The sequence below is a fragment of the Agelaius tricolor genome, unplaced genomic scaffold, assembly GCF_023055355.1.
Source record: "Agelaius tricolor isolate 1412-34295 unplaced genomic scaffold, bAgeTri1.0.p SCAF_19, whole genome shotgun sequence".
NCBI lineage: Eukaryota > Metazoa > Chordata > Aves > Passeriformes > Icteridae > Agelaius > Agelaius tricolor.
Window position 1 is genome coordinate 14,891,953 of NW_027269279.1, and position 13,546 is coordinate 14,905,498.

The window sequence follows — 13,546 nt, forward strand, 5'->3', positions numbered from 1 at the left end:
CCAGTGCTGCCATCGTGTCCTGTGTGCTGTGACAGCCCCAGCCTGGCAACAGATGGTGTCACCTTCAGCCACTGCTCTGGGAACTGTGGTGGTGTTTGAGGGTCCCCAGGATGAGGGAAGAGATGAGAATCTTGACTCCGTGTTTCAGAAGGCTGATTTATTATTTTATTATATATATTATATTAAAAGAAAATTATATACTAAAACTATACTAAAAGAATAGAAGAAAGGATTTCATCAGAAGTCTTGAAAGAAATGAATAATAAAATATTGTGACTGATCAAAGAGTCTGACACAGCTGGACTGGGATTGGTCATCAAGTAAAAACAATCCACATGAGACCAATCAAAGATGCACTTGTTGATAAACCATCTCCAGACCACAGCCATCAGATAATTATTGTTTACATTTCTTTTCTGAGGCTTCTCAGCTTCTCAGGAGAAAAATCCTAGCAAAAGGAAGTTCATAAAATATCACAGTGACACGGAACAGCCAACCTTTCCCTCATCCCAGCTCCTGGCAGCACCTCCTTCCCCAGGGTGTCATGGCAGACAATCTGGGCTCTGCTTTGAGTTCCTGCCTGCACATGACCTGCATGTCACCATGTCACCAAGGCACGGGGTAGGATGTCAGCAGGGAGGAATCTCGGTGCTTTCCCTGTCCAAGGGAATCCAGCACTTCTGAAGGGCTGCCAAAGACACCCAGCCACCAGCAGTGCAGTGTCTCCCCAAGGGACACCTTGCCAGCTTCCTCCAAGGGAGTTTGGCTGAGGAATCAATCAAGGAAGGAATTTAAACTTCTGCTCCCCCTTGGCCAAATGTTTACCTCCTGGGAGGCTGCGGGATCAGGTTAGGGAGGTGAGTGGTGGCCTGGACACCAGCTACCCCTGCATGTCCAGAGCTGCTGCACAGGAGGAATAGGGAGCAGGAACACAGCCATGTTTCCTCATGGAGCTGGATCACTCAGTTCCTGGAGGTGAAGGGCTTTGTGCTGCTTCCCTTACAGCTGGAGGCTAATTTAGAAATAGTGTGTGATGCCATGGGGGTCAGCAGTGGGAAGCTCCTGCTCCAGACTGGAGATCTGGGTGCTCTGGCACTGAGGATAACTCCTTGTCTGTGCCCTAAATCCTTTCCCCCACGTTTCTCTCAGGGAAGCCCTCCTAGGAGCTTCTGTTGCACTTCTGCTGTTAGAGCAATGCCTATTCAGTTGGGAAGCCCTTTCTGCCTGCTCCTTGTCATTTGTCCATGCCTCTCCTTCTCTCCCTCAAGCTGGAGGAGATGCTGGAAGCAGAAGATGCTCTCTCTGAAGCCAATGCCCTAAATAACACCAACGCTGAAGTGTGGGGATATCTCGCCCTCATCTGCCTGCAGGTGAGTGCCCAGCCCGTGCCAGCCTGATGGGGTGGGGGTTCATGGGGGGTCTCTTGGGCTCCTGGAGGGGGTTGGCATCTGCTCATGAACCTGAAGAGCTGGTGAAGAGCTCTGTGATAAAAAGTTTGGGACTGTTTACAGGGAAAGGAAGTGCTTGGATGGCAAAAGCAGCACCCTGAGGCACTGACTGCCCCAGGGCATGTCCTCCCTGCTGAACTTCTTACAAATGGCATTCCACAGAGATCCCATGTCTTTTCTGGGGTGCTGGCCACTGCTGAGGCACCCTAAATCCTGAGATCCTATTGGGCCCCCTCATGACAAGGCAGATACTGGGGGGCTGGAGTGTGTTCATTGAAGGGAACAGAGCTGGGGAAGAGGCTGGAGCACCAGGAGGGGCTGAGGGAGCAGGAAAGGGGCTCAGCCTGGAGAAAAGGAGGCTCAGGGGGGACCTTGTGGCTCTGCACAACTCCTGACAGGAGGGGACAGTCGGGGTGGTTGGGCTGTTCTCCCAGGGAACAGGGACAGGACAAGGGGAAACGGCCCCAAGCTGTGCCAGGGGAGGTTTAGGATGGATATTGGGAAAATTCCTTCATGAAAGTGTGATCAGGCCCTGGCACAGCTGCCCGGGGCAGTGGTGGGGTCCCCATGCCTTTTGGGATTTAAAAGCCGCTTGGATGTAGCACTTGGGGACATGTTTTAGTGGTGGCCTTGGCGGCGCTGAGGGAATGGGTGGGTTTGATGCTCTCGGGGTCTTTTCGTGCCTGACGCACCCCAGGATTCGCTCCCCGGTGCTGTGTTGCAGGGCGGGCGGCAGCTGGAGGCAGAGCAGTGTTACAAATACACCGTCAAGGTTCGTGTCCGTGCCCTGCGGGGCGGGCGGTGCCGCGGGCCGGTCCCTGTCCCGCCGGTGTCGCAGCCGGGGCACCGAACAGCCCCGCGTGTCCCGGGCAGCCCCGCGCAGCCCGGCCCTGACCGCGCTCCCCTTTCCCGCAGCTCGGCCTGCAGAACGACGCGCTGCTGCAGGAGATCCGCGAGGCCCAGCACCGCTTCGGCTTCGGCGACCCTTCGCTCTGAGCCCCGCGCACATAAAGTCCCCTGCCCCGAGCGATCGTGCCCGGCTCTGTCGCGATCGTGTCGCGACTGCGGGGAGGGGAAAGGGGGGGCGGGGTCAGCGCCCGAGGGCGGGGTTGGGGGCGGGATATGATCACGTGACAGTCTGTAGCGCGCCGCTGATTGGCTACAGCCGCGCGGGACGGTTGATCCGGCGGCGCGCGCCATGGCGGCAGGTGGGGGGGCACCGGGGGCGACAGCGGGGACGGGAGGGGGGGACATGGGGCAAGGGGGGGTGTGACCGGGGTGGGGGGACACGGGGTGATGGGGGCGTGACCGGGGATGGGGGATGCGGGGTAGTGGGGGCGTGACCGGGGATGGGGGACACGGGGCAATGAGGGTGTGACCGGGGATGGGGGGACACGGGGTAATGGGGGCGTGACCGGGATGGGGGACACGGGGCAATGGGGGTGTGACCGGGATCGGGGGACACGGGGTAATGGGGGGACACGGGGTAATGGGGGCGTGACCGGGATGGGGGACACGGGGCAATGGGGGTGTGACCGGGATCGGGGGACACGGGGTAATGGGGGTGTGACCGGGGATGGGGGGACACGGGGCAGTGGGGGTGTGACCGGGATCGGGTGACACGGGGGGACATGGGGCAGTGGGGGTGTGACCGGGGATGGGGGGACACGGGGCAGTGGGGGTGTGACCGGGGATGGGGGGACGTGGGGCGTCAGTGGGGTGCGGGAACCGCGGCGTCACCGGGGATGGGGTTCGGAGCACGGCGGTGTCACCGCGGATGGGGCAGCTCCGGCGGGGCTCGGAGCACAGCGGTAACGGGGGCGGGGTGGGGGACATCCGGAGCACGGGGGTACCGGGGTGAGGGGCCTGTGCGTTTGGAGAGTGGCGGTAACAGGGATGTCACTCGGGCTGGGTTGGTTGGATTCGGGTTCGGGGTCCTCACTGGGGCTGGGGCTCGGGGCACTGTCACCAGGCAGGGGGGTACCGGGGGGGCAGCGAGCACAGGGGTGTTGCTGGATCCGGGGGGCTGCATTGTCACTGGGCATGGGGGCTCTGGACATGGAGGTAACAGGGTGCCACCAGGGATGGGGAGGCTTGGAATGTGGAGATACTGGGCTGTCATGGGGGGGAGGACGCAGAACATAGGGTTCCATGAGCAGGTCTGTCACCATGCTCGGGGCACAGGGACAGCGCCGGGACGGCAGGGTCAGGGGATGTGGTGGGGATGTCATTGGGACTGGAGGAGCTCAGGGCTTGGAGGTTCCAGGGGTGTTCCTGGGGCTGGAGGGGCCTGGAGGAGGGGAGAAATGGGATTCTCAGCAGGACTCTGGGCCTTGGGGGTGTCACCAGGGCTGGGGGGAATTGCGGTAAAGAGATAATGAGGCCATCACCAGGCTTGTATCATGAGATTGAAACGGGCTGGGGAGACTCAGGACGTGCAGACAGTGAGGTGCCAATGGGGCAGGGGACCTGGGGGCATAGAGGGGTCAGTGGGGTGTGTCCAGGCTGGGGTTCCATCCCCCCTGATCCCGGTGCTGGCAGCCTGGCAGCGTCCCTACCTGAACATCTTCAAGCACTTCCGTGTGGAGGAGTGGAAGCGCTCTGCCAAGGAGGGGGACGTGGCCGCCCTCACGGTAACGGGGCCACCATGGGGCGGGGGGCACTGCCAGGGGTGGGCAGTGCTGACCCACCCCCATCCTTCCCTGGTTTCCAAAGGACACGAGGATGAAGGGAACAATCTACCGGATCCGAGGCTCCAACCCAGCCAGCAGCTACCTGCAGCTGCCCCGGGCAGGGACGCAGTCCCTGGGGCTCACAGGGCGTTACCTCTACCTGCTCTTCAGGCCCCTGCCCCGCAAGCACTTCCTCGTGCACCTGGATGTCACCACCGAGGTCCGTGACACGGGGTGGCCTCTTACACTGCCATCACGGCTGATTGAAGCACTGGGGGTGGCAGCTTGGGGGCTGCAGGACATGGCTGCTCTTTGCTGCTGGTGGGTCACTCCGGCCTGGAGGTGGTTTCCATCCTGGTGGCATCTCCGCTGGGGCCAGGAGACGTGGAGGGGACAGGAGACAGGGCCACATGCCTCCTCCTCTGCAGCATTTCCCTGCCGAAGCCACCAGGGTGACTAAAGCTCTGTGTGTGTGTGTGTGTTTGTGTATCTTCCCAGGAAAACCAGGTGGTTCGCATCTCCTTCTCCAACCTCTTCAAGGAATTCAAATCCTCGGCCACCTGGCTCCAGTTCCCCTTTGTCTGCGGGGCAGCCAGCGAGGGCACGGCCCGGCGGGGTGAGGAGCTGGGGCTGGGCTGGCACACCACCACCAGAACTAATTGTTAGAAAGTAAATTGAGTTCTCAAGTTGGCTCAGTGTGTTTGAAGAGAAGCTGTGGCTGTCTCATCCCTGGGATGGTCCAAGGCCAGGTTGGATGGGGCATGGAGCAAGCTGGGCTGGTGGAAGGTGTCCCTGCCCATGGCAGGGGATGGAATGAGATGGGTTTAAAGGTTGTCCCTCCCAACCCAAACCATTCCAGGATTTTATGATAACAGTGGTTGGCCTGAGCAGGAGCCCCTCTGCAGCCAGGTCAGAGCTGTAGCTCCTGGTTGGGCTGTTCCCCATCCCTGTTCTCCCAAACAGTGGGGTGCAGTGCCAGGCCAGGCATGAGCCCATGGAGGTGAGGGGATGCCTGTCTGTCCTTCCCCACCCCTGAGCCTACAAGACATGTTTTCCCTGGGGGGAATCTTGCCTGGTAAATGCTTCATTCTGAGCCCTGTGACCCCTGTGTCTCCTGTCCAGCAAGGTCTGTGTCTGTAGCCTCTTTCCCAGCATCCCTCTTGTCCCCAGGTGTCCCCGGAGCAGCCCCGGCTGACGCACGCTGGACGTGCCTGGTGTTGGACCTGCCCTCCATCCTGGCTCTGTACCTGGCCCGCAGCTACAGCCACCTCAGGGGGGTCAAACTCTGCTGCAACCTGCTCGTGAAAAACCTCTGCACCAGTGACCTGCTCTTCGAGCCAGGTGAGGAGCCCAGAGCCTGGGCTGGCCTCTGCTTCCTCCTGAGACTCCAGCCCAGCCTGGGGGGAGCCCGTGGGGGCTCAGAGCTGAGTTTGCAGCCCTGGCAGAGCTCTGGTGCTCTATGATGTGAACAGAAAGGGCAAAATACTTGGTACAATGTTAAGTTTCCACACAGGCAGGGACACCTTTCACTGTCCCAGGCTGCTCCAAGCCCTGTCCAGCCTGGCCTTGGGCACTGCCAGGGATCCAGGGGCAGCCCCAGCTGCTCTGGGCACCCTGTGCCAGGGCCTGCCCACCCTGCCAGGGAAGAATTCCTAATTCCCAATATCCCATCCAGCCCTGCCCTCTAGTAGTTTGAAGCCATTTGCCTTTGTCCTGTTCCTCCAGGCCCTTGTCCATGGTCCCTCCCCTCCTCTCTTGGAGCCCCTTTAGGCACTGGAAGGGAATACAGACTCCCAAACTCTGGAGGAAAGTGTCCTCTCACTTTTCCAGCTGTAAAAGTGAATGAAAAGAGCAAAGTTAAATATCTTTCTAAGGTTAGAAATTTTTTCAGGGGTAAAAATGAAAGGTGTCATCAAGCTTCACTTCTGCAAGACTTGTGCTTTTATCTGCTGGAAGAGCCTGTGCTTTTTTTTGGGTCAAAAATCTTCCAACCTGCTTTTTTTATCCACCTGCTCAGTGTGGCAGAGGTACTTTGGTCAAATCCTTTGTTTTCTCTCTTTCCTTTTTCGTGCTGGAATTCTGTCTGAACTGCCTGGCCTGCTGGGAAGCATCAGTGAGGAAGAAGTTATAGGGGCTGCTTTGAAATTCCTGAAACTTACTGTAGCTTTCCTGAAACCTTTTTCACTTTCCTAAATTTAAAAATTCATGGAGAAAATAAGAAAAATGGGCATTGAGCTTTAAGAGAAATCATATGAATCTTGAGCCTGGGGGTTTATAACTGAGATCCAAGGGTTTTTGCTCTGGGCTCTTCTTTGGAGGTTGAGAGTTACAGGAATACACCTGTGAAACATGGGTTTGTTGCAAACCTCAGGCTTGTGCTTTTTGTTTCTCTGGTGGGAAGTGGTGTGTGTGCCTGTATCCCTCAGGGAGTGGGATTTCAGGCAGCTCCCTGGGCTTGGGGAGCTCAGTGTGTGTGTGTGTCCCTGTCCTGCCAGGTGTGCCATTGGCCAGGGCCCGCCTGAGTGACCTGTCCTGCCGTGGGGTGGCTCCCATGCCCCGGGAATTTGCCTTCCCTGTGCCCAAGGGGGAGAGGTGGCACGACCTCTATGACTACATCAGGTATGGCTGCTCCCACCCCACTGCAGCTCCCAGACCTCCCCGTGCCCCTGGGAGGGGCAGGATGGGCAGTGCCACTTGAGGAATGGGCTGGGTTTTGGTCCCCCCACTTCCAGCATTTAGGTGTTGGTAACAAAGACACCCTTAGTGCCATCTGCCTTTGGTACCCCTGTGTTTGGAGGACCATGAGGCACAAGGGGAGGGATCTTATGACAGCAAAGAGGCCTCTGTGCCAGGCTGAGGTGCCAGGTGATACTGCCAGGTGCCAATGCAGTATCCCAGTGACACGGTGCCTTCCTCTGGTTCTGCTCAGGTTCCCATCTGAGGGGGCTAAGCTGCTGCACCACTCCATCCAGAAGAGCTTCCCACATCCTGTGGCAGGTGGGAATGCTGGGCACAGCAGCCAAGGCTGTGCCAGCCCCGTTGGGTGCTCTGGGTTTCCAAAAGAGCTGGACCTGCTCCTTGTGTTGCCCAGGTGACCGAGTCCTGGAGGAGCCTGGCCACCCACCGACCCAGCTGGTGACACACTCCAGAGCAGCCCGTGACCTGCCCCTTGTCCAGCAGATAAGCAGTCCCAAAGCTGTAAGTGCACCTTGGAGGCTGCAGCTCCTTCCTTCCTGCTTCCCATGGAACTTCTCCCTGTGTCTTAATTTAAGAGGTAGAAGCTGCTTGTTGTCGTTGGCAGCTGTTCCAGGCACGGTCTGGTGACCACAGCCCCGCAGTGACTGCCTGGGGGTGCAGTGTGGTGCAGCACAGAGACAGGAGATGTGCCAAGTACCTTGGAATCTCCAGACATCCATCTTCCCTGTCTCTGTGGAGGCAGCAGATCGGTGTGTCAGATCAGTTATAGATAAGGCAGTGAGGTGTGGAGACCAAGGAATGTGAGCAGTGCCCTGAGGGAGCAGAGCAGGGTGTGGAGCTGGCATTGCTGGGGCTGCAGGCAGCTGCCCTCAGCTTGGTTTTCCCTTCCCCACTGGGGTGATGTGAGAGCTGGGGTCCAGGCTGGCTTACCCAGTGTGGTGGGGGGTGTTGGGAAGCCATCCTCGTGCTGTGGAGAGGGAGAAACAGGAGCACAACTTCTCTTGTTAGAGGGTGTCCAAAGGATGGCTGGGAGGGTGGTGAGGGGTCTGGAGGGGAAGGATAAGAGGTACAGCAGCCACTTGGTTTAAACAGATGGAGAAAAAGAGACAGGTCAGACCTTGTCAGGGGCTGCAGCTCCTCCCAAGGGACAGCTCTGATCTCTGCTCCCTGTGACAGGGACAGGACCCAGGGAATGGCTGGAGCTGTGTCAGGGCAGGTTTTAATTGATATTAGATAAAGGTTCTTCCCCCAGAGGGTGGTTGGGCACTGACCAGTCTCCCCAGGGAAGTGGTCCAAATCTGCCAGAGCTCCAGGAGCATTTGGACAAGGCTCTGGTTTGCTGTTTGGAGGAGATGAACTGTGCACAGACAATGCTGGGGGTGTAAGGAGAGGGCTGGTTAACAACCTGGCCAAGCCAGATACCCACAGGGCTGCTCTCCCTGCAGATTTTTTCCTCCTTGTGTGTGTTGCTATGGAGAGCCCTCAGGACAGCTGTGGGTGTCTCCCTGTTCTGCCCCTGGGCAGGTGGAGGGCCCTGGGAGGAGAACTGAGCTCTGTCTGGGGCTTTGCTCATTCTCAGGTGCCACGTCGGTGTCCTGTGAGCACAAAAAGCATCCCTAAGGTTCACCTGGCAGTCCCAGGGCCTGGGGGAGCTGTGCCTGCTGGAGAGCCCGTGCTGGAGGAGAAGCTGCACAGTGCAGGGGACACGAGGCAGCCACTGCCACTCAGTGCTGGTGGCATCCATGTCTATGCTCATCAGAGATGGGGACAGACAACCCGAGCTGTCCCTGGCTCAGAGGAGGTGTGTGAAGTTCTGGAGGGTCACAAGGTGGCTTGGGGTGGTTATGTCTAATGAAGGGAAAGAGGGAACACAAGGTTCATGCTGGGGTTTCAGTTAAACACATGGAGTCCAAAAGATGCAGAGGAGCAGTTCTTGCCACTAGCACCCTCCTTGCCTTGACAGAGGGACCCTGTGTTCAAATGTGCTGACCTTAAGCCTCAGGTTTGCCCAGGTGTGTACAGGAAGGGCTCTGGCCCTTTTGCCATCCCACAGGTGAATCCCAGCCTGCAGGACAGCCCTGGAAGTGTCCAAGGCCAGGCTGGACAGGGCTTGGAGCGACCTGGGCAGGTGGAAGGTGTCCCTGCCCGTAGCCAGGGGGTGGAAGTGGGTGGACTTTTAGGTCCCTTCCAGCCCAAACCAGTCTGGGATTGTCACAGTGGCCCCAGGGCGTCACTGGGGCTGGATGGGAGAGCTGCTTAACTCAGAAACCCCAGCTCCTCCTGCTGCCAGCTCTGACTCTGCCAGGTTAAATGCTTTCAAGTTGTCCCCTCTGACAGGAGAAACCCAAAGCTGCCTCTGTGTTTCAGAGATCCAAGCACTGGGGCTGGGGTGCCCATGGAGGGTGGACCCCAGCCTGGCTCTGAGCATGATGGTGCTGTCTGGTTTTCTTTTCCAGGGGCTTGTGCCAGATCCCATCCTGAAGCTGAGAACAATTATTGGCTTTGGAGGCTGCAGCACCAAATGGGTCAGTGGCTTGGGTGATCTGGGGAGTTGATCTGTCACTGTGTGGCCAGGATATGGATGTTTTGGAGGTGTGAAATGCAGCTGAGTGTGGTACTGCTTGATGTGGAAAATGATCCCAAAGTGGGTGAGCCTGAGCATCTATGAGAACTGTTCTGCTGTTAGGATGGTGAACTTAAAATTATGGGGCCCATTAGACAGAATTATAGGATGGAAAAGCCCTCTAAGGACATCAGTTCCAGCTGGTTTTCCCAGGATTCCCAGGCTTTCCACTGACCCATGTCCTCAAGCACCACATGTCTTTTAAATCCCTCCAGGGATGGTGACTCCACCACTGCCCTGGGCAGCTGTGCCAGTGCCTGACAACCCTTTCTGTGAAGAAGTTTTCCCAATATTCAGTCTAAACTTTCTCTGGCAAAACTTGAGGCCATTTTCCTTCTTCCCTGGGAGCAGAGCCTGACCCTCACCTGGCTGCCCCCTCCTGTCAGGGAGTTGTGGAGACTCAGAAGGTCCAGCCTGAGGGCCCCCCAGCTGCTTCTCATCAGACTTGTGCTCCAGACCCTTCACTAAATTCCACTTCTTTTTAACACATTAAAACTGGTGCTGCTTTGTTGGAGGCTGGAAAGGAAGGGTTGTGATTTGGACTGTTTCTGTGGCACACTGAGCCTTGCCTGTGGTCTGTGTTAGGGAAAAGGAAGGGTTGGTTTGCTTCAGTCAGTTCAAGGCTCTGCCAGCAATGTCGTTTTCCTTGGATCTGCTGTTCAGTGCTAGGGAAGGGACCTTTAAGCCCATCCCATTCCATCCCCTGCCACGGGCAGGGCCAACTCCCACTGGCCCAGGTTCTTCCACACCCCATCCAATCCAGCCTTGGACACTTCCAGGGCTGGGGAAGAACTGTGCCTGGGCTGTTCTGGGGCAGTTCTGGAGCTGTGTCCTGATATATGGTCTGTTCGAGCTAGGTCTCATAAGCTTTTGGAGATTTATATCACACCCAAGACAGCTCAGCTACCTTAGAAGGCATAAAATCAGCAGGATGGCTTCTGTGGTAGTGTTGGAAACAGAAAAGTTTTTAGAAAAGGCAAAATAACAAACTCTTTACAGAGAAAAACCCAGCCAGGTGCAAGAGGTTCTTGCCCCTGGTAAAACACCTCACAAAAGCCATTAGTTCCTTTGTTGTCTTCTTTTTCTAGTAAATTGTTCAGGTGGGACTTTTTGGCTCCTGTCCAATTGGCTGTCCTTAAGTTTGAGGTGAAGTCCCCCAGGTCCTATGAGGTGTCTTAACCTAATTGAGGAGAGAAACTTCTGGGCTTTTTTCTTTTTTAAGGAGACAGAGGATAGTTTTGTCAGTCCCTCAGGGGGGCACATTCCCACAGTGTCCCCCTGTGTCGGTGCTGCAGGCCCTGTGGACGCGGGACAGCACGGCCGTGGTGTACCCCTGCCACGCCGTCATTGTGGCCCTGCTCCTCCAGACTGGCGAGCAGAGGTTCTTCCTTGGCCACACAGACAAGGTGAGTGAGAAGCCCTGGCAGCCCTGCTCCATCCCTGTGGTGCCCCTGGGCTCTGTGGGCTCCTGTGTGGCCGTGTCCCCGCAGGTGGCAGCGCTGGCCTTCAGCGGGAGCGGCTCCGTGCTGGCCTCAGCGCAGGCCGGGCCCCGCGGCCTCGGCCGCCTCTGGGACTTCCCCACGGGAACCTGCCTGTGCCTCTTCAAAACCCACCTGCAGGCCCTCGTGTCCCTCAGGTGGGTGCTCAGCATTGCAGCACAGCAGCTGTTCCTAGGGTGAATTACAGCTGCCTGTGTTTGTCACCAAACCTGCTGGCGGCTGGCCTGCATGTGCTGCCAGCTCTGTGCTGAGCTTATCTCCCCATCCCCACTGCTCGTCCCCTTTTATGCCCTGTGAGGATGAACCCAGGGTACAAGGGGCTGTTTTTCACCAGGTCTCTCTTCCTGCAGCTTTTCCCACAGTGGAGCTGTTCTGTGTGGTGTGGGGAAGGATGTGCACAACAAAACGGTGAGAGCTGACACAGGCTGGGAGGTTTCCCTGAGAGAGCTGTCCTCCCAGATTCTGTAGTTATTTTCCAGGCAAACCTCTGCTCTCAGCTTTCCTAGACATGTTTTTGGGGGACATCCCTTTCTCATTAGCTGCCTAGAGAATACTTTCCCTCTGCCTGATGCTTGTGGGTGTTCCTCAGCTGCAAGTGAACAAATCCTTTTGGAAGCAGCTGGAGAGGCCTGATGGGTTTGTGCTTTGGGGCTCTTCTGTCCCTGGAGTGGTCTCAGCTAGGACCCAGGCAGGGTGATGGGATTATAGCTTTATTTTAATAGCATTTAGGGCAAGATGTGAGGTGAAATCTTCCAGCTCCATGCATCACTGTGGGAAGGGATGCCAGGCACTGGAGCTGCCACCCAGCTTTGTAGCTGGGGATGACGCAGATCCCACGTGGAGCAGTCAAAAATAAACTTGTTCCATGGGACTGGGGGTTTTGTTTTGTCAGTGGAACTGTTTTTTATCCTTTTGTGACGACCATCAGCAATTAGCTGTGCCATCACTAAGTGAAGGAAAAGCCACACAGTGCTCTGTGTTTTTCCCAGCACGTGGCAGTGTTCTGTGATCCGTGTGGGAGCTGGGGAGGTGGGATCAGTGGGGTGAAAGCTGGGTGGGAGAATGGGGGTGCTGGGGGAGTATCTCCCCCAGGATGATGCCTCAGCCCATGCCAGGCTCTGAGGTCATGCTGGGTTTGGTTTTAACACTGTGCTGGAATGCAGAGCATCCTCCAGAATTTCTGTTTGCTTTGGGCAGAGGGTTTGACTCTTGCCCCTGGTGATGGGCACTGAGGGCACACAGACCTGTCCTGAGCATTGGTGGGCACGTGCTTCCTCCTGCTCCCTCAGCCCTGGGACAGCTCCTGTATCCCAGCAGGCAGAGTTCCCACTGCTCTGTGGATTTTCTCTCCAAGTCTGAGCCCTGTTGCCAGGCAGCCCTGGGATTTAGAACCTCTAATTATGGATTGCAGAAAAGGATATTGCCATGAAGCTTTGCAAAGCTGTTGGACTGTCCTAAACCCTCTGTGCAATGGGTTTTATTTCCCTGTTCCCTGTTCCAGCTCTGTTATCAATACTTTGTGCCCAGCTCTGGAGCAGCTGTGGGATGAAAAACTCATGTGCTGCCAAGGTTTTGAGCAGCTCTCCCATCATATTTTCTTGCTTCAGATGGTGGTGGTGTGGAACACTGCTCAGGTGACCCGTGGTGGAGGCATGACTGTGCTGGCCAGAGCACACACAGATGTGGACATCCAGGCTATGAAGATTGCTTTCTTTGATGATACCAGGTAGTGTGCCATGAAAAGAAATTGAAAGTATTGATTCTTAGATACTGGGAAGGAATTGTTCCCTGTGAGGGTGGGCAGGCCCTGGCACAGGGTGCCCAGAGCAGCTGTGGCTGTACCATATGTGGAAGTGTCCAAGGCCAGGCTGGGCAGGGCATGGAACACCCTGGGACAGTGGAAGGTGTCCCTGCCATGGCAGGGATGGAATGAGATGAGCTTTAAAGTCCCTTCACCCCAAACCCCTTTTATTTGATAACTCTGGCATGGCTGGGGGGGAACTGTGCTGCTGCAGCCATCTGGTTGCCATTCCTGCTCTCAGTCCTTGCTGTCAGCGGCCCTTGGGACACTGCCCTTCCCTCAGGGGCCTGGGGAGCCCTGCCCTGGTGCTCAGGCCGTGTCTCCCTGCACAGGATGGTGTCGTGTGGCCAGGACAACATCAGGCTGTGGCGAGTGCGGAGCGGGGCCCTGCGCTCGTGTCCCGTCCCCCTGGGCGAGTACCACGCCCTGGAGTTCACTGACCTGGCCTTCGAGGAGGGGCTCCAGCAGGAGCCAGAGGACCGTGCACTGTAAGGGGCTGTAACATGTGTGTGTGCCCTGTGAGGGGCTGTGTGTGTGTGTGTGCCCTGTGAGGGGCTGTGTGTGTGTGTGTGTGTGTGTGCCCTGTGAGGGGCTGTGTGTATGTGTGTGCGCCCTGTGAGGGGCTGTGTGTGTGTGCCCTGTGTGTGCCCTGTGAGGGGCTGTGTGTGTGTGTGTGTGTGCCCTGTGAGGGGCTGTGTGTGTGCCCTGTGAGGGGCTCTGTGTGTGCCCTGTGAGGGGCTGTGTGTGTGCCCTGTGAGGGGCTGTGTGTGTGCCCTGTGAGGGGCTGTGTGTGTGCCCTGTGAGGG

At 57.2% G+C, this 13,546-nt stretch overlaps 2 protein-coding genes across 4 annotated transcripts in view; both read left to right on the forward strand.

Annotated features, from left to right (window-relative positions):
• CFAP70 (cilia and flagella associated protein 70) overlaps positions 1–2,519 on the forward strand; it is a 24,911-nt gene extending 22,392 nt beyond the window's left edge. For both annotated transcript variants that reach the window (XM_071444484.1, XM_071444485.1), the window contains 3 exons: positions 1,269–1,370; positions 2,173–2,220; positions 2,364–2,519. In XM_071444484.1, the coding sequence (XP_071300585.1) occupies positions 1,269–1,370; positions 2,173–2,220; positions 2,364–2,444 (231 nt within the window). In that variant the 3' untranslated portion in view covers positions 2,445–2,519. The remainder of the gene's footprint in view (positions 1–1,268; positions 1,371–2,172; positions 2,221–2,363) is intronic.
• Positions 2,520–3,526: 1,007 nt separating this feature from the next.
• LOC139598283 (mitochondrial Rho GTPase 2) overlaps positions 3,527–13,546 on the forward strand; it is a 49,959-nt gene continuing 39,939 nt past the window's right edge. Inside the window, exons 1-14 of one of the 2 annotated variants that reach the window (XM_071444478.1) lie at positions 3,527–4,081; positions 4,164–4,340; positions 4,619–4,736; positions 5,291–5,461; positions 6,616–6,739; positions 7,050–7,117; positions 7,212–7,318; positions 8,397–8,618; positions 9,274–9,342; positions 10,736–10,846; positions 10,931–11,076; positions 11,290–11,347; positions 12,547–12,665; positions 13,073–13,228. In XM_071444478.1, coding sequence (XP_071300579.1) covers positions 3,851–4,081; positions 4,164–4,340; positions 4,619–4,736; positions 5,291–5,461; positions 6,616–6,739; positions 7,050–7,117; positions 7,212–7,318; positions 8,397–8,618; positions 9,274–9,342; positions 10,736–10,846; positions 10,931–11,076; positions 11,290–11,347; positions 12,547–12,665; positions 13,073–13,228 — 1,877 coding nt within the window. In that variant the 5' untranslated portion in view covers positions 3,527–3,850. The remainder of the gene's footprint in view (positions 4,082–4,163; positions 4,341–4,618; positions 4,737–5,290; positions 5,462–6,615; positions 6,740–7,049; positions 7,118–7,211; positions 7,319–8,396; positions 8,619–9,273; positions 9,343–10,735; positions 10,847–10,930; positions 11,077–11,289; positions 11,348–12,546; positions 12,666–13,072; positions 13,229–13,546) is intronic. The other variant, XM_071444483.1, reaches the window with a different exon arrangement.